This window comes from Peromyscus leucopus, chromosome 2 (assembly GCF_004664715.2).
Source record: "Peromyscus leucopus breed LL Stock chromosome 2, UCI_PerLeu_2.1, whole genome shotgun sequence".
NCBI lineage: Eukaryota > Metazoa > Chordata > Mammalia > Rodentia > Cricetidae > Peromyscus > Peromyscus leucopus.
In genome coordinates, this window is record NC_051064.1 from 62,170,454 (window position 1) to 62,192,568 (window position 22,115).

The 22,115-nt window shown below is 47.3% G+C and overlaps 1 protein-coding gene across 6 annotated transcripts in view; it reads left to right on the forward strand.

Moving 5' to 3' along the window:
• Susd1 (sushi domain containing 1) overlaps nucleotides 1–22,115 on the forward strand; it is a 124,495-nt gene that overhangs the window by 81,484 nt on the left and 20,896 nt on the right. For 5 of the 6 annotated variants that reach the window (XR_005090833.1, XM_037202625.1, XM_037202624.1 and 2 more), the window contains exons 11-13: nucleotides 8,603–8,694; nucleotides 10,074–10,260; nucleotides 20,242–20,338. Coding sequence is in view for 5 of the 6 variants with exons in the window: in XM_037202625.1 (XP_037058520.1) it covers nucleotides 8,603–8,694; nucleotides 10,074–10,260; nucleotides 20,242–20,338 (376 nt within the window). In the remaining variant the exon portion in view is untranslated. The remainder of the gene's footprint in view (nucleotides 1–8,602; nucleotides 8,695–10,073; nucleotides 10,261–20,241; nucleotides 20,339–22,115) is intronic. The other variant, XM_037202626.1, reaches the window with a different exon arrangement.

A 22,115-nucleotide genomic window follows, 5' to 3' on the forward strand; every position in this document is an offset into this window, starting at 1 on the left:
GCCCATGTGCACCTCGAACTGGTCCTCACTTAGGGTTATCAGCTGTTTACAGTGTCATTTAATGTATTTAGTTACAGTCATTAGTGATGTTTGTGTCTTGAGTTTCATTGCTATTTTAGAAAATTTTCAGAGTGGTTTGACACCGAGACAAAGCACACTCCACACAGAAGACCATGGAAACAACAGCAGGGCGTGGCATCATGTGTCAGCGTCAGAATGGCTGTCAGGGGCTCACAGGAGAAGCTGGGAATGTGGGGTACACTTGAAAGAAATACTGGGCTGGGACTATAGCTCCATCATAGAGTGGTTGCATGCTTCACAAAAACCCTGGGTTCCATCCTCAGTAACACATGCGCGCACACATGCACACGCACACGCATGCACATACACACAGAAGAAAGGCTAGAGGGAGAAAGGAAAGAAGAAGGAAGGACGGAAGGACAGACGTTAGGAAGGGCCCCTCACTGAAACTCTAGAGAGTACGTATAAGGATATCGCATGATCTGGGGTGATGTCAATGGCTCAGCAGGTAAGAGTGCTTGCTGTGTGTCCTGGCCAGTTTTATGTCAACTTGACACAAACTAGAGTCATCAGAGAGGAGGGACCCTCTATAAGATATAGGCAGACAAGCTTGTGGGTATTTTCTTAATTAGTGATTCATGGGGGAGGACCCAGCCCACTGTGGGTAGGGCCACCCCTGGGCAGGTGGTCTCTGTTCTATAAGAAAGCAGGATGAGCAAGCCATGGGGAACAAGCCAGTAAGCAGCACCCCTCTGCATCAGCTCTTGGCTCCAGGTTCCTGCCCTGTTTGAGATCCTGCCCTGACTTCCTTTGATGATGAACAGTGATCTGGAAGTGTAAGACAAATAAATCCTTTCTCCTATATTAGTCAGGGTTCTCTAGAGTAGCAGGACTTATAGAATGAATATGTGTGTGTGTGTGTGTGTGTGTGTGTGTGTGTGTGTGTGGGGGGGGGGGGGGGGGGGGGGAGGGGAGAGGATTTATTAGAACCACTTAAAGTCTATGGTCCAACTAATCCAACAGTGGCAGGCTATGAATCCCAAAGAAGAAAGCTCTAATGCCAGTGAAGGAATGGACTTGCCAGCAAGGTGAGAACAAGCCGGCAAAGAGCACAAGCTTCCTTCTTCCATGTCCTTACATAGGCTTCCTGTAGAAGGTGTGGCCCAGATTAGAGGTGTGTCTTCCCACCTCATGATCTTAATTAAAGACTTGTGTCTTCCTACCTTAAGATCCAGATCAAAGTGTGTGTCTTCCTACCTCAAAGGTCCAGACGAGAGGTGGATTCACCTACTTCAAACTAAGCAAAAGTCTCTCACGGGTGTGCCCTCCATTTCTTGATTGTAGTTCATTCCAGATGTAGTCAAGTTGACAACCGAGGAGAGTCATCACACACCTCCCCAGCTTGCTTTCTGGTCGAGGTGTTCCACTGCAGCAGCAGAAGCCCTAACTAGGGCACTGTGTATTAGCTGCTTTTCTGTTGCTGTGAGAAAACACCATAACCAAGGCAGCTATGGAAGAAAGAGTTTATTTGGGCTACAGATCCAGAGGGATAAGAGTCTATCAGAGGGGGTGGGGTGGGGGGGGAATGGGGGAAGGGAACAGGGGAGCCATAGCAGTAAGGTGCAGGCGAGGTAGCTGGAGCAGGAAGCTCAGAGCTCACATCTTCCAAAGCAAGCTGGAAGCAGGGAGAGCAAACTAGAATTGGCAGGCTGCTGCTGCCCCACCTGAACCTTTCCAAATAGCACACACCACCAACAGGGGACCAATGAGAGATAGTGTCATTCCAGCTGCCACACTGTGCAGGTGTGAGGGCCAGAGTTCAAGTCTGCAGAAGCCATGTAAACAGCCAGCACACTCATGTGCATGCTCATAACCATGGTGGGGGCGGGGCCAAGACAGGGGTGTCACTGGGGCTTGTTGGCTGCCAGCGTAGGTGTGGGTTCAGTGAGAGACCCTTTGTCAGGAGAATATGGTGGAAACTGATAGAACAAGACCCCTGAAGTCCTCTGGCCTCCACACACATGAGTACACCCCTCACTTTCAACCAGTACAGACACTGCTCCTGCAGTTAAACAGTGAGAAATCTTAGATAGCAAATACGAGACATTTTGTTTATAACATGATACAAATTTAGTGTTTACAGGGGTCTGAAAAAGCTCTTTCAAGCAGCATAGTTTGGTAAGATAAGGAAACAATCATGATTGTTCACTGGGTAGAAGTTTTTCTTTTTTAGTAATATACAAGATTCTGGTGTCTCATAAAAGAATGTTATCTTAAATTTGATGAGATATGGCTGGTGTCTGCATACTTAGAGGTCCCCATGGCTCTGTAACATTGAGTCCCACCTCAATTTTACAGAGACGGTGCCGGTTACACGCATACTAATAGTCAATGGAAGCTTGCTAGGAAAACGTTTTTGCTGGCATCATATATGACCATCCTTAGTGTTTGAGAGTCCCGTAAACAACAACTGCTTTCATTGGGTGCTGGGGACTGAGCCCGGAACCTTGCATATGGCTCGGCAGTTGCTCTCTGATGCTGAGCCATGCTCCCGCCCCTTCCTTTACCTTAACTGGGGACTTTGTTGTTGTTGAAAGGCCTGTTGGACTTGCCCTGGGAGTCGCCTTTTCTCTTTTCTCCCATCTTTGTGTGTTGCCGCGGTTAGTGTTCCAGCTGTCAGGCTGTGGTAGATACTTTGGTGTGGGCCTGTCACCAAACACCTGCTCTGAATGGCTTTTTTCTTTTTTCTTTGGCTTATGCTTCCCGAAGTTTCTGTTCCTCCTGGTGGAGCGGGCATGGCAGAGCCGCAGCCATGGTGGACCTTGTTGGGGCAGCTGTTCACGTGGAGGCGGTTGGGACTAGAGCAGGGAACAGGTGGAAGGCGGGGCCAGGCTACAGTTCACACAGATCCGTCCCTTGTGGCCTACTTCGGCAGCCGGTTTCTGGTTGGTTGGTTGGCTGGTTGGTTGGTTGGTTTTTCGAGATAGGGTTTCTCTGTGTAGCCCTGGCTGTCCTGGATCTCGCTCTGCAGACCGGCTGCAGAGATCCCCCTGCCTCTGCTGAGATGAAAGGACTGCATCTCCGTGCCCAGCAAGGCAGTTTTTAAGAGCTTGGTAGCACCCCCATGTCACCAACAGTTGGGGGATTACTGTTCAGAACGGGAGCCTGTGGGAGTCATTTCTGATTCAGACTTCAGGGCGGCCACTTTTTTGTTCAACTCCACTGCCACCCTCGTTTGTGACTCACCTTTCAAACTTGGCTATTATATCTTTTGCCACACAGAAAAGTTAACTTCCTTTAGTCAAATTTTTTTTAAAATTAATATTTAGGGGCTGGAGAGATAGCTCAGGGCTTCAGAGCACGTGGCTAGTATTTCAGCAGACCCAGGTCTGGTTCCCAGCACCCGTATGGTGGCTCACGACCATCTGTAGCTCCAGTCCCAGGGGGTCCAGCACCCTCTTCTGACCTCCACAAACACCAGGCACGTATGCACACAAACATGCATGCAGGCAGCACACACAAGAAAAATCATTTTAAAATTAGTTTTTGTTTCTTAGTATGTCTTTCCTACCTAGGACTATAGAACTATTTATTCTTTTATATATTTTATAGTGTATTTTAAATTTAAGTTTTGCTCCAGTTGAGAACATCTTTTTCTGATTATATCCAGGTAGAAATCTACTATTGCTTGGCCACTGATTTGAAGTGCTGTTTTCTCATCTCTAAGGTCCCCCAAGTGGCTAGGCCTACTGATTGATTCTGCCCTTCCTTCCCACTGATTAGTTTATTTGTTCCTTTACTAACAATAGAATATTTCACTACTCCAGCATTCTGATCATGGCAGATCCTACTCCTAGAGGGGCAAAACCTCCCACAAACCCACAAAGATTGCTTTTTAAAGGGGGGCGGGTACCCTTTTTAAAGTATGAAGCATGGAAAAACAGTAAAGAGAACACATCTATGGTAGATAAGCGAACTAGGAAAAATATCTATCCAAGAAAGATCTCTTGCTGGAACCATCACAAAGAACGTGGAGAGGTAATGCTGTGTTTTTCGTTTAAGGTTTATTTTATTCGTGATTATGTGTTTGTATGTGGGCATGTACGTGGGAATGCAGTGCCCTCAGAGGCGGAGAGGTTGCTGGGTTCCCCGTGTCTGGAGTTTTAGGTGTTGTGGGTTGTCTGACCCGGGTGCTGGATGTTCAGCCCCTTATAGTTTTATTGTGTCTGGTCATGTCCTTGTTAGTTGATTACCCACCCACCCCCACCATTTGCTTTTTCTCATTAATCTCCCCAAAGAAATTGAGCAGTGATCGTTTTCTGTTTGTTGAGTGTGCCAGCTGGCTTCTGCTGGTTCTATTTCGTGCCAAGCTGGCTTCTGCTGGTTCTATTTCGCCCCGTGGTTTCCTCACTCTTTCCGTTCATGACATTTCTCTATGCATTGTTTTCTTTTATATCCTTTACCAACTTTTTCTGTTTCTCCCTCCTCTTCCTCTCCCTCTGCTTCTACGTTTTTGTTTTTCAAGACAGGTTTTCTCTGTGTAGCTCTGGCTGTCCTAGAATGCACTCTGCAGAGCAGGCTGGCCTCGAACTCAGAGTGCTGGGATTAAAAAGGCCTGTGCTACCACCCCCGGCTGACTTTTTTTCTTGATATTTCTGTTAGATTTCTCTTAGGCTACTTGGAGTTGTTATCACTTCAGTCGGGTCTTTTCAGTTTTGTATTTTGTTATTCGGACTAGTTTCCTATATCACTGAGAACCCATGTCTTAAAACGGCACGGGCCGACTGTCACAGAGTCGCGGAGGTCAGGCACTGCAGCCGGCGTGTGGACAGCCCACGTGCCGTAAGAGGCCCACGGGAGACCCCGTCTCCTCACTCTTCGTGTTTAGAGTCTGCTTGTGTGTCGACTCCAGCTCGTGGTCCCACCTTCCGCCACTTTGCTCTCTGCTTGCAGCATTGTGTCACTCACAGGGCCTTCCTGCATAGTCCATCTGCTCTGCCTCAGCCTTGAAGCGCCGGATTCCAAGAGAATGCCTCCCCCCCCCCCCCCCCCCCTCCCCCCCCCTGTCCTCCTCCTCCAGTCCTCCTCCTTCTTTTCATCTCCCCCCTGCCGCAGTCCTTCGCCTCCTTTCCTCCTTCTCTGTGAGTTGTTTTCCTGCCTTCTGGTGAGATGTGTGTGCGTGCGTGCATTCGTGCATGCGCCTGTGCATGCCCATGCATGTGGAGGTCAGAGGTCGTCATCAAGTGTCTTCCTCAGTCACTCTCCACCTTCGTTTCTTGACCTTTGTCTCTCACTGAACCTGGAGCTCACTAACTCAGCTGGACTGGCTGAATGAGCCACAGGGATCCGCCCATCCCCTCCCCACACCCGCCCACCCAGGGATGAGGTTACAGATGCACTCTGCCTTTTATGTGGGTGCTGGGGATCCAGACTCAGACTCTCAAGTCTTCACAGCCTGACTGTGACTGAGCCATTCTCCGCCCCACCTCCCACCCCCAGCTTTACATCCCCTTTCCTTAACTCTAATCCTGTTTTGTAGTGATCCTGGCTATTCCACTGAGCCTGTCTGGATAATCCAGGCTAATCTCCCTGTCTCAATCACCCCTTGTAGGTCATACAGCCATCGTCTCAGGGGCTGAGATTGTACATCTGAAGGCATCACCCAGATAATCATGCTTTTCTTGTACACGGGAAGAAAATGGCTTGCTCCCCAGTCCATCTATCTGAATGCGCTTTGCCGAGGTCCCGCGATCTTGCCTTGTCTCTATTGTCTCAAGGCAGTGGGTGTGCTCTTCGTTCCAGGAGACTTAACTGGCCGTGGCGCCCCTTTCCCGATTTCATCTTGGCATTCGTACCTTATTGTTTTCTTGTTTCTTGTCTAGAATGTCCTGGCTAATACCAAATAATAGCCTTGAGACCAGACATCCTTGTATTGTTGGTAATTTTACAAGAAATTGCTTAATTATTTTACCACTGAGCATGGTAAATTCTAATAAACATGATTACGCAAAAGGGCTTCTGAGAAGTTGAGTCCCTGTGAACCAAGATTTTAAGTCAGGAATATATTTAAATGTAGTAGCCATTATGAATATGAAAGTAACCACGCAGTCTCTTTTATTCCACTAATAGCTTTTCCAATCATGAGTGTGTATTCTGAGAATAAATTTTTCTTGGTCATGATTTTTTTTTGTGTGTGTGTGTGAACTACTACCCAATTCTATGTGCTGATATGTACATACAATTTTACTCAAAAATAAAAAATAAAAAGGCTGGGTGTGATGGTATGCACCTTTAATCCCAGTAGTTAGAAGGCAGAGGCAGGTGGATCTCTATGAGTTCCAGCCCAGCCTGGTCTACAGAGTGAGCTCTATCTCAACACAGTTAAATTAAAATCTTACATGTATGAGTCTTGTGCACCTGCACGTGTGTATGTGTGCCATGTGTGTGAGCAGTGTGCATGGAGGTCAGAAGAGGGGATTGGATTTCCTGGGACAGGAGTTAGGGATGTTTGTGAGCGACGCTGTGGACGCTGGTTCCCGAGTCCAGGTCCTCTGCAGGAGCAGCGAGGGCTCTGACTGCTGAGCCAGCATCTCTCCAGCCCCATTTGCTGCTTTGTCCCCTGTGTGTGTATCAGCCGGTGAGTTTGGCACAGACTGGTGTTGGTTTGCCATCCCCTGTGTGTGTATCAGCCGGTGAGTTTGGCACAGGCTGGTGTTGGTTTGCCATCCCCTGTGTGTGTATCAGCCGGTGAGTTTGGCACAGACTGTCTGGTGTTGGGTTGCCATCCCCTGTGTGTGTATCAGCCGGTGAGTTTGGCACAGACTGGTGTTGGTTTGCCATCCCCTGTGTGTGTATCAGCCGGTGAGTTTGGCACAGACTGGTGTTGGTTTGCCATCCCCTGTGTGTGTATAAGCCGGTGAGTTTGGCACAGACTGGTGTTGGTTTTTTTTTTTTTTTTTTTTTTTTTTTTTTTTTTTTTTTTTTTTTTTTTTTTGGTGGTTTGTTGCCATCCCCTGTGTGTGTATTCAGCTGGTGAGTTTTGGCACAGACTGTGTGGGTTGCATTGTGTGTTAGCGGTGAGTTTGGCACAGACTGGTGTTGGGTTGCCATCCCCTGTGTGTGTATCAGCCGGTGAGTTTGGCACAGACTGGTGTTGGTTTGCCATCCCCTGTGTGTGTATAGGGTGGGGCAAGACTGGTGTTGGGTTGCCATCCCTGTGTGTGTATAAGCCGGTGAGTTTGGCACAGACTGGTGTTGGTTTGCCATCCCCTGTGTGTGTATCAGCCGGTGAGTTTGGCACAGACTGGTGTTGGTTTGCCATCCCCTGTGTGTGTATTAGCTGGTGAGTTTGGCACAGACTGTCTGGTGTTGGTTTGCCATCCCCTGTACAGCTTCAGCACTGTGAATCATCTAGTTACACGGAACTGGAAACCAGTCTACTTTTTGTGTGATCTCACACTGGTGGGCTAGTATTCATGCTGGCATTTTTGACTGGGCATGTAGCTCAGCAGAAGGATGCTTGCTAGCAAGTGTGAGGCCCCAGGTCGAACCCTAGTCCCACAAAAACAGAATAAGCAATAACATTATAATAGCATTAAATTTTATTTGCACTTTGAAGTGTCCAGAGACTTAGGTCTCTTGGGTCCCTGTTCCTACTCTCTCCTACCACCTCTCAGTCCCCGAGCAGTGGGGTTGTATCCCCCAGACCTGAGGGTCTTCCTCCCTTGCTGTCTTGAAGCATCTGAAGTGAGGTTGTGACGTGTGGAGCACGTTTTCTCATTGTAACATGCTCAGCCCACACAGGAGGGTCACATCTACCAACTCAGCTTCATTCATAGACACCTGTCGGGTCGGAGGTTTGCTCAGGATAGCCCTGCTTCCCATGGGACTTTCCTTTCAGGTGCCTTGGGAGTTGTGTTTTAATCATAGTCACTGCAGTGTTCCTATGCCATGCCTAGCATTTCAGCTGTTATTTCCGGGCTGGGGAATAGTTGTAACCACCTTTGCTATCAGGGTTGGCAGTAAGTAAGGTGGTCCGGTAGCTGTGCTTTTGGAACAAATTGTTTAAGGTTGTGTTTTGGCATTTAGATCCATGAGCATGAAAATGAGTAGATTTCGAGAACATGGTGTGGAAATACAAGTCAGGGGAACCTCACTTTTTCACAAAAAGCCAGGCTGCTTGAGATGGCAGTTTTCAGTTCCTCACAGAGTGATTCTCCAGCTGAAATGTTCCCTTTAGTGCAGAATTTCAAACAGATGCCCATTGATTCCCAAAGCCCAGGGCGGTGAGTTCTAACTTAAACCTAGTAAACCCAGGGAGTTGACAGTGACTCGCCTAAATATTTTAAGAGGGATTTTCTGACTGGGTATCTTTGGTTCTTCAATCTTCTCCAGGACTCATTCACTTAAACACGGACCTGGTGTCTTTTGAAAACTGCTGCCACTGACTTCTGAATCAAAATACTGCTGAATTCATGCTATGTAAATGCTTTCCTAGGAAATATTTCAATGAAAAGTTAGCGGGTTTGTGGTTTTTTTCCCCTCTGCAGTATAAATTCAGTTCTTTTTTTCCCCTCTGCAGCAAAACAGACCATCACTAATATTTCAATATATAATGAAACCTGCCTGAGATGGAGAAGCCTGAAGTCAGCCAATGTAGAAGAGATGTATTTAGTAAGTTTCTAAAATTTACCTTGCTTGCAGATATGGGTACTACGTGGAAGGAGCTTAAAACCTATCTAGGGCTGTAGGGATGGCTCAGCAGTTAAGAGATGGCCCAACTGCTCTTTCAGAGGACCCAAGTTAATTCCCAACACCCTCATGGCAGCTCCCAATCATCTATAACTCCATTTCCAGAAAATTCACTACCCTTTTCTGACCTCTGCGGGCATCAGGCATGCACATGTACATATGCATACATGTAGATAAAACACTCATACATGTAAAATAAAAATAAATAAATCTAAAAAGAAATTTTAGATCTACAAGACTGAAAAATACGTTTGCGGCTGCCGTTGGCAGCAGATGTCGTGAAGACTGAGTAAGAAGCATTGATGCCCACTTCCGATGTTTGTCTGCAGACAGACTCCTTGGGGGTGGTAAGAAATCGTGGACGTTTCTCGTGTTGCGTATCCTGGTGCAGAGTCAATACCCAGGCAGAGGCTCTGGTAGGAGTCCGGTTATCTTTGAGCACACTGGTGTCCGTGCAGAGCCCAGGGTCTATGTGTGCTGCCCAGACAGTCAAAGGCACTCTCTGAAGCTAGGTGATAACTGAGTGAAAGGTGGTCATGGGAAGAGAAAGGTCTCCAGCTTCAGCTACTGAGATGTCTTGAAAAGGAGCTCCCTAATCAGGCTGTGCCTGGTTAGATTCCTGATTTTTCTCTCCAGGAAAATGTTCTTTGGCCATGCTTCTGTGGTTTTGCCGGCAGGCTTCCACACTGTCTGTGCAAGGATGAAAAAGAGCAAGCTGCCTGAATAGGGGCCTCTGAGCTTTGCTCTTTCATCTTATTTTTGAGACAGTTTTACTGTGTCTCTTAGGCTGGCCTTTGTAGACCAGCATGGCATAAACTACTCAAGAGTGTCTGCTGCTCCTGCAGCAACCCAGAGTTGGGTTCCCAGTACCCACACAAGCTCACACCTGCTTGTGATCCCCACTCCAGGGGATTCAGTGTCCTCTTTCGGCCTCTGTGGACACCTGCACAGAGGCACACCCACCTACTCCCCACACACATAAATAAAATATAAAAATATAAATAAATCAAGTCTCCTGAGGGTTGCGATTCCAGCTATCAGCCAAAACGATCAGTTTGTGTACTTTTACTAGAAAATATATGTGTTATCCTCATGGTATTGTAATCACCACATGTACAAAATATGTATAGTGTTGAAAATTGACTATTAGATTATTGTTGCATTTACTTCTTGAAAAAAAAAACTCTAAAGGAGAGAGGGGATGAAGAAGGGAGTGGGGAGAAAACTGGTAACCGTGTAGGTCTCGAAGCATTCAGAACCTTCAAGCCGATGATTCACCCTGTGAGCTTTTTATCTTTCAGTTCCACATTTGGGGCCAGAGATGGTATCAGAAGGCATTTGTTCTGGAAATAGTCTTTAATACCACCAGCAGCAGCCAGGCCCCTGAGATATGCCTGGACCTGCATCCAGGTACCAACTACAATGTCAGCCTGCAGGCTCTGTCTTCAGCCCTTCCTGTGGTCATCCACCTGACAACCCAGATAGCAGGTAAAGCTTGAATAACAGCATGTGCATTCATGAAGTTGCCGCAGAGCTCTTGGTAGCCCAGATAAGGAATACTGTTGCTTTCTGTCATGATAAACGAAGCTTGAAAGAGAAGCTTGAAAGAGATGGGAGGAAGGATGTGGGATTGGAGAGGGGTCTGAAGAGGCAGACAGCTGTGCCTGCGCTGTTTAATTATCTGAAACAAAATGTCAATTACACTGAAATTGTGTAAGCCTGTGAGTTAAGTCCCTTCTGGGTGTTTGAAACATTTAAAACGTTTCAGCGAGGCATGGCGCTTCATGCCCACAGTCAGTATTTGGGAGTTGGAGACAAGAGTCAGGAGTTCATAGCAAGTGTGAGGTCAGCCTGAGCCCAACCCCCAAATAAACCAAACAGCAGCAGCCAACAAGTCTAAGACGTTTCATACCTGAAAAGATTTCTTGTTGCTGTTTTCTAGTGACACATTAAACTAGTGTTCTAGTTGTAGTGAAATGGCTCAGTGGTCACACTGCCCGCTCTACAAGCACCGGGGGGACCGTCACTCGCATAGAATGTCAGGCATGTAACTCAGTGCTGGAGTCAGGCAGGCAGACTCCAAGGCTTGCTGATCAGGTAGCTAACTGAATCGGTGAGCTCCAGGTTCAGTGATAAACCTTGTCTCCCAAACTAAGGTGATGGTTCCACTGTACATGCCGCTAAGACTGAGCCCGGCATTTGTCCCCGTAGCCCACACGGTGGAAGGACAGAGCCAGTCCCACGAGTTGCCCTGTGACTTGCACACACTCACACAGTGAATGTATCAATAGACTGGCATTCTGGAGCAACTGCTAGGGGCAGGTTAGTGCCTGGAGCATACTAAGCCTTCTCCCTTTAGACCTCCAGTCAGTTCGCCTTCTGCTAACTTATCCCTGTTGTCTTCAAGTCTTTGAGCCCTGACCCCTGGCCTCCAGCCCAAATGTCGCTTCTTGCTTTTTGTCTCAGTGGGAAATGAAAAATGCTGAGGTGGAGACTCATTTCTCACCCCTTCCATTCCTACCTTCCTTCCATATATATGGCCTTCCCTCGTGTCCCTGTTCCTGTCTCAAGCTGCCATCCCCTCCAGTGTGTGCTCGATGACCCCATCCCTCCTTGCCAGCTTCCATCCAGTGCAGAATGATTCCCGACGCTCCCAAGCCCATATTGCAGTGTCTTGTTTAACAATGAGCCCCCCCCGCCCGCCCCCCAGCTTCTTTGCCCTCTTCAGCCTCCCATCATACTTTCTGTGTAGCCCAAGCTGGCTTCAATCAGGTGGTCCTCCTGCCTCAGCCTTCCAAGGGTTAGGGTTGCATACCGGCATGCACCCCAGAAGAGGCTATCGGATCCCATGGGACTACAGTTATAGATGGTTGTGAGCTGCCATGTGGGTGCTGGGAATTGAACTCAGCACCTCTAGAAGAGCAACCAGTGCTCCTAACCCCTGAGCCATCTCTCCAGCCCCTACCCTATTACTTTCTACCACTCACCCTCATTGAATTTCTTCATAGAACTTGTTTTTCAGATCTTAAAAACTGTTTTCTTATCTTTCTCCCCCTTGAAAAATGGAGTTTTTTGAAAGCAAATTTTTCCTTTGTTTCTATATTGAATTCCTCAACAAATACAGATGACACTTAGCACAGTTAAATCCATGTTTGTCAAATAATGGCCAGGGGGTAATTGATGCTGAGGAGTTAGATTATAAAGTCTAATTTCAAGAGAAATTCTGAGTATTTTGTGCCAGAGACAAGTGATGCTCTATTGAAGGTTTATAGAGCAGAATAGATGTTCCGTGTCCTATTCTCTGGTCCTTGTCATACTTGGGCAGGTTTTACTGCTTTAAAAGTATTTCAGTTATACTTTATTATTTTTATTTTCTGTGTGTGGAGCCAGGAGAGGGCTGGCCATGGGATATATGTGTGAGTCACAGAACAACTTGCTATAGGTATTTTGTCTTTATTTATGTATTTTTACTTTGTTTTGAGGCTAAATATCACTCAAGTGTCCTGTGTCTGTGCTCACGACCACCAGGGGGCACTGTCGAGCTGTTCAAGTTCACTGGGGCAGTGCAGCCAGTTTTAACGCATTGAGATCATGGCTGTTATATGACCTTGCTTTAGACTTGGCAGGTTTTTTTTTTTTTTTTTTTTTTTTGTTTTTTTTTTTTTTTAAGCATGAAAATTCAAATTGGTAAGACTTTATAAAGAGTTGAGGGAGAAAAAAAAATCCCCTTTCATACCATAGAAATGAGAGAAAAGAGAACCCGGTATGCTGATGTGAAAGGATCCTCCAGATGTGTGTGGCATTCATTGTTTCAGCAAAGCCAGGAACTTGGAAATGTTACCAGAAATGTTAGGTTAAGGATTTGGGTCTGGAAAACAGAGCGGATGCTTTCCCAGAAGAAAAGCGGGTGGAATTTCCCTTCCGCGAGCCTCCCATTAAACTAAATCTTACTGATGGGAACGATGAAAACAAGAACTTTAAATATATTGCTGACCTCAGAGGAGATGAAGAGGAGTGTGGGGACAGAGGCAGGAGAAAGCAGGAGAGCTGGGGGGTGGGGAGAGGGGATAAGGGAAGTTTCTGGCTCCTGTCCTGCACGAGGCGGCTCATTCTTCAGAACAGGCTCATTCATGCTCCTCTTTAGGGCAGGGAGGAGAACAAACAAGCTTTCATCTTCGATGTAGACCCCAAGGAGTTTTTCTTTTCGTACAGACAAGGCAGGAAACCAGAGAAGTGGTGGTGGTGGATGTGGGGGGGCGGAGTGGAGGGCAAAAGTAAGTGTACTTGTGGATGTGATGATAAAGTCCAGTTGTTCCACGTGACATGGCTGTTGTTTGAAGTCAGTTGTTTCTTCTGGGACTCGGAAAGCTGGAGGAGAAAAGGGGAAGGGATGGAAGGGTGGAAGTCATCTCTATGTTTGACTTCAGTGCCAATGCTGGGAACTCGCGTGGGAAATTTCCTGTCTCTACTTGCCTTCGTGGTAAGAAAAAGAGAAGATGCTCTTGCAGATGTGCAGGAAGACAGCCAGGACTTCCTGTTCTCTCCGCCCCTGCCTCTGGAACCCCTGTTCTTATCGTTGAGTGACATCCAGGGGGAGGCATCATCAGGACCACTTCTCCTGAGTTTTTCTCCTGCAGACTTCTGTTCCGTTTTGGGTGACCACCAACTATTTAAAGGTTTTGCACCCTGTGTCCTCAGTGAAGACCCCATTCTCCCCAGCTAGTTCCAGGGCACCTCAAGGGATCTTGACACCAGGGTACCTGGTGTCAGGGGGAGCTAAAGTTGCATTAGAGGTCTGGATAAGAATTGGCTTTCACTCATCTGTTTTCCTTTCAAAGTCTTTGATAAATATAAGCTGTTTGATTCCTGGAGACACAGTGTTGGGTCAGGCCAGAATCTCCAGAATCTGCAGCTCATGCCCTTGTCCCATTCCATGAAACATCTGAGCTACTTTCTATCCCAGATCTCCAAAGTAAATGGCTCAGTGAGCATGGGCCACTCTCCACTGCACTCACTAAAACCATTCAATTCCCGTTAGTCTTCATTGAGACCCGATGACCTCCCCCCCCCCTGCCCCCCATGGAAGGAAATGGGCTACTTGGGTCACTTTCTTGCATGAATTTTAACCATATAAAATGCGTATGAGGCTGGGAGTGGTGACGCCTTTAGTCCCAGCGCTTGGGAGGCAGAGGCAGGCAGATCTCTGAGTTCAAGGCCAGCCTGGTCTACAAAGCAAGTTCCAAGACAGCCAGAGCTACAGAAAAACCCTGTCTCAGAAAAACAAAACAAAACAAAACAACAAACAAACAAACAAAAAAGTGCATGGGAAGGTTTCCTTAGATCAGAAACCTAAAAGCCAGAATTGCTGTGGGTATGATGGATATGGTAGAAGGACCATGCTGAAACTCAACACTTGAATTCAGGTAATATTTATTAACTGGTTATGTACAAATACCTATGCAAAATGCTGAGAGGTATATGGTGGGGCCGATCCTCACAGCTCTGTGGGTGGGGAAGGCTGGTCTGACCTTGTGTTGATGTCTTATGGTGGACATTCCCATTTCTTTGTTTCTGTGAACTTCTGTTGAGCACATCTTGGTTGCATGGAGCCATGCCTGAAGTTTAGCAAAGAGGTGTCTTCATTTTTCCTCCTAAACTTTTGTTCTAGAAATCTCAGGAAGGCAGCGTTATACTGAGTTCTCAGGCAGTAGAATTATGTTTTGATTTAATCCTGTGTGCTCATACTATAAAATTGGGACCTTTGCTTACTTTTGGTACAGGTAAAATTTCCTTTTTAAAAAAATTCATTGTCATTAGTTTTTGGTGAAAAAAATGTTAATACATTTGCATTTATAGCATTTCTTTTTATTGATTTATTGATTTGCTTATTTTAGCAGTATTAATCTTTAGATATATACTATACATTTCCCACATCAAGATAATTTATTCTTTTCATTTTTTTAGTTTTGGTTTTTTGAGACAGGTTCTCTCTGTGTAGCTTTGTGCCTTTCCTGGAACTCACTCTGTAATCCAGGCTGGCCTTGAACTCACAGAGATCTGTCTGCCTCTGCCTCCCAAGTGCTGGGATTAAAGGAGTATACCACCACCGCCCGGCTCTTTTCATTATTTTTGACATTTAGACATTTTAACATGTGTATAGTATATATATATATGGGTGAATGTGTGTGTGTGTGTGTGTGTGTGTGTGTGTGTACATATCTGAATATGGAGGCAAGAAGTTGATGTGCATCTTTCTCTATTGTACTCCACATTATGTATGTATGTATGTATGTATGTATGTATGTATGTATGTATGTTTAGGAAGAACCTGAGCTCAGCATTTTGACTAGACTGGCTAGCCAGTGAGTTCCAGGGATCCTCCTGTCTTACTACTTCTCCCAGCCTCTAGCATTGAGGTTATAGATATACTGCCACACTTGGCGTTTACATGGACGTCAGGGATCCATACTCAGACCCTCAAGCAATGGGGAAAGCTTTATATCCACTGAGCATCTCTCTAGCCAAACAGAAACTTGAAAATTTCATATAACATATTCTACTGATGTCTTAAAGTTTCGTCCTCCAATGGTACCAAAAAACAGATGTCCCCCATGTCTGAAATTTAGGGTAATTTTTGTTCTCTAGTATTTTCTTAACTTGGTAGTGATCTGGGCTCATTTAGACTGTTCTGACTTAAGACATGAAACTGAGTCTACATGGGAATTTTCTTCTCCTTGATATCTAAGCCGCCTCTCACTTGCCTTTTGAAACAGTATCTGTATTATCGTTTCAGCTTGTTGGATTGTGTTTTTCCTGGATCGCATGCTCTTCCCTGTACTGTTTCTGTTTGTAATTTTGTCGTTAGTTTTCTCTGGATTCTTCAAGGTTTTCTCACATGATAACCCTGATATCCTTTAGTGGTTTGCTTCTAGCAGAGGATCGAGGTTACTGGAGCTTCTGAGTGGTATGGAAAGCTTCTGCCTCTGCTCCCGCTTCCGTATCATGCACCCATGGCGAAGGGCTGCGTTTCCTACCCCAGATAGGACCGTTTTGTTTTGCTCTGCTGAGTTTGAAGGACCATGGAAAGGAGAGCAGATTTGCCCAGGACAGCAACTTTGGAACCGAGGAACAATTCTGGGTAACGGAGCAGGAAGTCAGGGTTACTTCACCTCGAAATGGGGCAAGAATCAGCATGCTGAGGTCCAAGCTTCTCCGTTTCTTAAGAATTGCAAAGTGTGGGATAGATCAAGTCGGGAAGGCCTTGTGCAAGCAAGCCAGCAAGCTACCTGGAAATCGTGTGCTGATGGGCTGCCAGAGGGCGGTGGTACCCGTGAAACTGCAAGCTGGCATTCTGCACGAGGTGCTCAGAACACGCCTGAGACAGCCTTCCTGCTGTTCCCCTAGACAAGGCGAGTGAGCTTAGTTCTGTTGCTCTCGAGGGTGGGAAGGAACTGGATGGATTGAAAGGGTAGTCAGGCGATGAACTGAGCGAGGATTATTTATCTTGGAGGAGAACAGAGGAGCACCTGAGAAGAGCATGAGGAAGGTTGAGCGATAAACATGATCCGTTTCTCCCATTGGGTTGAATCACAGGCATCGTGGGATAAGGGTCAGTTTCCTTACTGTCACTACAGAGCACCCTCAGCGTGGTGGCGAGGGCACTCAGGCCTGAGGGTGGGGTCTCAGATGAAGGGGCCTTGTTGCCCTGGCCTCGGCGGCATCCTTCTCCTCCCCCACTTCTTCGGCCATCTTTCTCAGGTGTATCCTGACCTCTCTCTGTGTCTTCCTCTCGAAAGGGAGACAGGCCCTCAGCAAAGGTGTTTTGTGAAGCCTTGCCTGTAAGCAGGTCCTGTTCCCAGTGAGTCCCCTTCCTGGGGCTCTGGGCGGTGAGGATGTGACCTGTGTCACGGTGGCTTCAGAAGCACCTCTAGGTTTGGTGTGGATCTCTGGCTTCCTTCCTGACAGCCCCACACATATGTCAGGCTCAGCACTAGAGACATGAGCTACTTCAAAACTTTCTCCACGCTCTGGTGAGTGACATCCCGGGTGACTCAGTGGCTGTCGTAGCAGTCCATGGTCCATTCTCTGTCCTCCACGATGTCCTACATCTCTGGTGTCTCTCCTACCGGCCCTCTTCAGACTGGAAGCATTTCTTACCGAGACAAATGGCTTTTGCTCTTTTCCAGTTCACCCTCTCTTCTGCTCTTCCGCTGTACTTCTGATCCAGATCTCCTTCAGCTCTCCTTATTTCCTGACCCTCGGATCGGACCCAGGCCTTCCCTCTCCCCCTGTCTCCACTGCCAGAGCTCAGCTGGTTAGCTAGGGCGTCAGGGATGGGCCTAGATTCACAGTAGTTCTCACACAAACGCAAAAGAGCCACTTCCGGCCTGGTGCCAGGGTTCCCTCCGATGGGCATGCAGCTGTGTGTTCTGCCCTTCAGCAGAATGTGAGGGTGACTGGAAGCATTCTAAAATTAGTCAAGGCTCTTTGGGTTGTAAATGACAGGAACCAGCTCCAAACAGCTTAAGCCTGTGGAATGTGCTGGATTGCAGATGGAAGTCAAGGAAAGGATCTCTCTTGAAGCACAGTAAGGTCCCCAAATGGGCCGTCAGGGCCCCGACGCTATCGCTCAGCTGCTCGGCCTTCTTTTCGTCTGAGGTCTTTTACACAGACCTGGAAAGATGGGCATTACCGGCATATGTGGTACTTAAGCTGTGATCCAAGAGTAAGAACAGGGTGCTGCCTTCTCTCCAAGTTACAAGGATCACTCTTCCTGATAGTCCTGGGTGTGGTGATCCATGGTCTCTGGGCCTGGGTCAGATAGGGTTTGGAGGACCGTGAGTGACAGCCCCACAGGAACTGTATGGGAAGGGGAGGGGCTACTACTTATAAAATGGTTTCTTAAATTTATCTATTGTTTTTAAACATAACACAAGAAAGAGGTTTAACACACTTAAACTGGTGTAATAGCTCAGTGGAATTTGTATTTCAGATTTTGGACAGGATGAAGAGGGAGATACCCAGAACCTTTTCCCCAGAGACCCCCAACTTGACCCCACAGGTTAATGAGGTATCCTGTGGATGTCATTTAGTCTATGACATCAATGACACAGATCTTTCTTTCTGCATCAGATCCCATCAAGTTATTTGTCCCCTGGCCGACAAATAACCTTTAAATGAGAAAGAAGCACTGGCATCATCCAGGCTGACATTCTTCAAGTCACTGACTGATCAGGTCAGGGAGCTGAAGCAGCCTTGGCCTCTCGAAGGCACTCTAAATATTACAGGCACTGCATTTTTCAGGGTGCCGATTAAGGGTCAAAGTGGGTGTTGTTCTTATTCCCACTTTATAGATGGGCAGCTAGAGACAAAAGCCACAGAAGCAAGAGCCTTGGTCTTACCCATCGCCTTGATGATTATTTCTGTACCTTCACTTTGCCTTGTCTCTCTGGTGTGAGCGACACTCTGGTACTGCAGTATGATTGTGAAAACAGATTCTTGTCCTGAAGTTGACATGTTGTAAAGCTTTTCTTCATTCAGTGTATTAAAAATGGATGTTATTAATTCACTGAGTGGAAGATTTGGTGGAGCCAGGCATTTAAGAGACCCGTGAGGGGGTAAATGAGAAAGGTGAATAGCAGAGAATGTGTTCCTATCCTGTCTCTGCTATAGGGTGAGTATGCATGGGCAAAGAACTTACACTCTGTTTCCTTGTCTGTAGATGGTCAAAAGAATAGATGTCAAGAGTATTAATCACACTGGTACCACCTCTAAGTTTAGGAAAACTTAAAAATATACACGAGTGAGATAGAGGCCAGGCAGTGGTGCGCACCTTTAATCCCAGCACTCAGGAGGTAGAGGCAGGTGGATCTCCAAGTTCGAGGCCAGTCTGGGCTACAGAGTGAGTTCCAGGACAAACAGGGCCATACAGAGAAACCCTGTCTCAAATCCCGCCCCCCCCCAAACACAACAAAACAAAGGTGAGATAGTATTGTTGGTTCTGTGGCTGGTGAGATGTGGAGTGGAAACACCTGTCCTGTGTCCAGATGACGCCCTGGGAAGGACAGAAAGGCGTGAGCAGAGGGGACAACAGCCCAGCATAGTCCATCTCATGAATCACGTGGCTAGAAGGACAGGCGGGCGCTTCCCATGATCCTTTGGCGAGCATAGATGTTCCCATTGCAGAGATCAAGTAGGAACAGCAGGAGAGGGAGGAAATGACGTGTCCATACATGTTGCCCTCTCGGTAGCTTTACTGGGGAGCGCCATCAAAGTGAAGCATCGGCAGGACACATCTAGTGTGCGATACCAGTGTCCAAATTCTTCTTCTTACGTTGTCCACGGGCAGACTGGCAGCTGGCGCACTGACCTCCTGGATGTAACTACCAGTGATGTGGTAGAACACCCGGGTCAGCCAGTCAGTGTGTTTTTCTCAGTCAGTGAAAAACCCCCAGGGAGTCTGGTGGACAAGAGCTGGGAGGCGGAGAGCAGTGTGTGGCACACAAAACACCATGATTATAAAGGACACAGAAATCGGACGCACTGGTCTTTTGTACTACGTTAGTCTCCTTTCTGTTGCTATAATAAAGTGTGCAAAGCTGGAAAAGGGACAGGTTTCTTCAGCTCGCACTTTAGGATGCTAAAAGTTCCAGGTGGGGCTGCTCCATGATGGCCCCAGGTGAGGGCTGCATGGATTGCTTCATAATGGATTATGTCGGGAAGTGTCTATGTGCCTTAGCAGTGAGCACAGGAATGGTGGGTCCTGTCTTGTTCCTTCTATGACAGCCTACTTTCTTGGGAACTAACTCACTCCTCAAACCAGCGCCAGTCCCTCCCAGAGCACCACCCTCAGTGACCAGTTCGGCCTCTACCAGGTTCTACATCTAAAAGGTTCGCCACCTCTTACACATCATTGCTCTAGGAACAAAGCTTCCAATGCCCGAAGTTTTGGGAGCCGCCTTCAAACCATCTCTGAACCATGCATAGCACCTACCAAATAAGGATTTGTCTAGCAAACATCAGAACCCCAGGACCCATCCCCTGTGGGTGTGGGAGCGTGCTTATCACTTCTTTTTATTGTGGAAAAAAATGTATACAACCTAAAATGTAACAACATTAGCCACTTTTAAACATATACTTTTATTAGCTTTAGGTCATTCACGGAGTTGCACAACCCCTACACTACCTGTTTCCAAATGTTTTTATCACTCCACATAAAAGCTCTGAGCATTAAGCAGGGAGTTCAGCGCCCTGTCACACCCCTCAGTCCTTGGCCACCCGCTCTATGAATTGACTGAATCTCGATGCTTCACGAAAGTGGACTCCTACAATATTAGTCTTTTTCGTGTATGGATATTTCACTTTCTGGGTTAACAACTTGAATGGCATCCCGGAGGACCACTTTCTTTGTGCTTTTCCCTTGGTCTAACCTCCCGCCCCCCCGTCTTTCCTCCTCCTCCATGTTTTCAGAGCCCCCGCTTCCAGAGGTTGAATTTTTCACTGTGCGAGGAAGGCCTCTACCACACTTCAGGCTGAGGAAAGCGGAGGAGATAAATGGACCTATCAGGTGAGTTCCTGTCTTTCCCCCACAGTTGCCCAGTGGTCCCACTATGTGAGTGAGAAGACTCCCTGGGGTGGCTGAATTTGGGTAGTTGCATTGGGCAGTGCAACAGGGACTCTTACTTTGTTTCCTTGAATGCACACGGGGCTTTTCATCCCAGTAACATCCTTCCGAATCAAGAGTGAAACTTGTGAGGGACCAGAGACAGGCATTTGGGCAGCCTAACTCAGGACACTGAGTGTTGGTTGTGTGGTCACAGACCTTGGTTGACAGCATTGGGCAGTGCCCCTTGCGTCACTTTAAGGATGGGGGACACAGGACTGTTTCACTTCCCAGAGACAGGATGTGCCCTTTTCATGTCAGGCTGATCTTGAGCGTGTGTGGAGTGGTTTCTGAAAAGGTCAGTTAGAGAATGATTTTTATCTGTTCACATATTGAGTTACAGGCAAGACACTGTGTAGTTAGTGACCTGCTGGGATTCCAGATGGCATTAAGAAGGAATTAATTTACCTCTGTTGGGGGACCACGGTTTGCTCAGTTTTGCATTGTATTTACAAAGGTCACAGAAGGATTAGGAAAGTTGAATTAACCCCCTTCTCAGAGAGGAAGATTAAGATTGGCCTGCAGATGGGGAGCAACAGTCCCAGGTCACGGAGTCATGGCGTGCGGGGGCCTGGCCTGCTCGGCTTTTTATCGCCCCTAACCTTTCAGTGTAGTGACCCTCTTAGTGCAACCAAGGCAAAAATAAATATGAGATAGTGTAGAACTATGAAAAGGCAAGTCTGGAGATAGGGTTACCCTGCTTTCAGGCCGGGCAAGTCTTTTCAGGGACAGACATTGCCCATACAGCTCTGTTTTTGGATTCCTGATAAGTTACTGGAAAGTATTGTAATTCTGTTGCTGTAAGGAGAACAGAAGTCATGGCATCCTTGCCTGAATGAATTTACAAGAGCAGATGTGTTACTTAAGCCAAATAATTGCGTCAGGCAAAAAGAAAAGCCAAGTGACAGCCGACCCTTGTGGCAGTGTATCAGCCTGTGCCTTCAAAACAGGAAGTGGAGACCGGGTGAGTCATCCAGAGAGGGCGGTGGGGAGAAGTCCTTGTAAACTGGTCAGGTGGTCAGGTTCCAGACCACTGCAACAGCTTCTTCGTCGTCGTCATCGTCACCGGGGCTGTTTACCAGAAGGTGAGCATGCCATTCCCGCAGCCTGGCTGCCTGCCTGGCCAGAGCTGCAGGTAGCAGCTTTGCCAGGCCAGAACCTGCTCTGGATCTTTTGTGTGAACCCTGGCATGGAGCACGCAGAGCTTGGGCGGGTGGTCAGACCTGTCCCTGGGCTCCCTGGAGGCTAATGTCTCTCTTATCTTTACTAGCTAACAGGAATCAGCTAGCATGCTTTATCAGCAGCAAACATTCCCAACTCTAGTCCTGGAGACTTTGATCCAGTAGGTTTGGGATGGGGCCTGGGCATTCCTATAATCACCAGGCCAAACAGGAGGCCTGCTCCCTGACTTTCATGGGCAATGTACAGAATGGACTGGATGCAGGGGAGCCTTGAACTTCCCGGCAGTCGCTCACCTATCAGGATGAGACAGACTGAGAATGTGTGCTTCTGGACAGAGTGGGGCTTCTTGCTCATGGCCACCATACCTTCCAGTCCCCAGAAAAGCTGTCCCAGGTGTTCCCCACAGGCAGTGGGAACTCAGTCAATGTTTATTGTGGCTGGCTGGTAACTATTTGTTTCCCTGCAGGTTTCGCTTAATCTCTTTTGTTCAGAGTCCTTT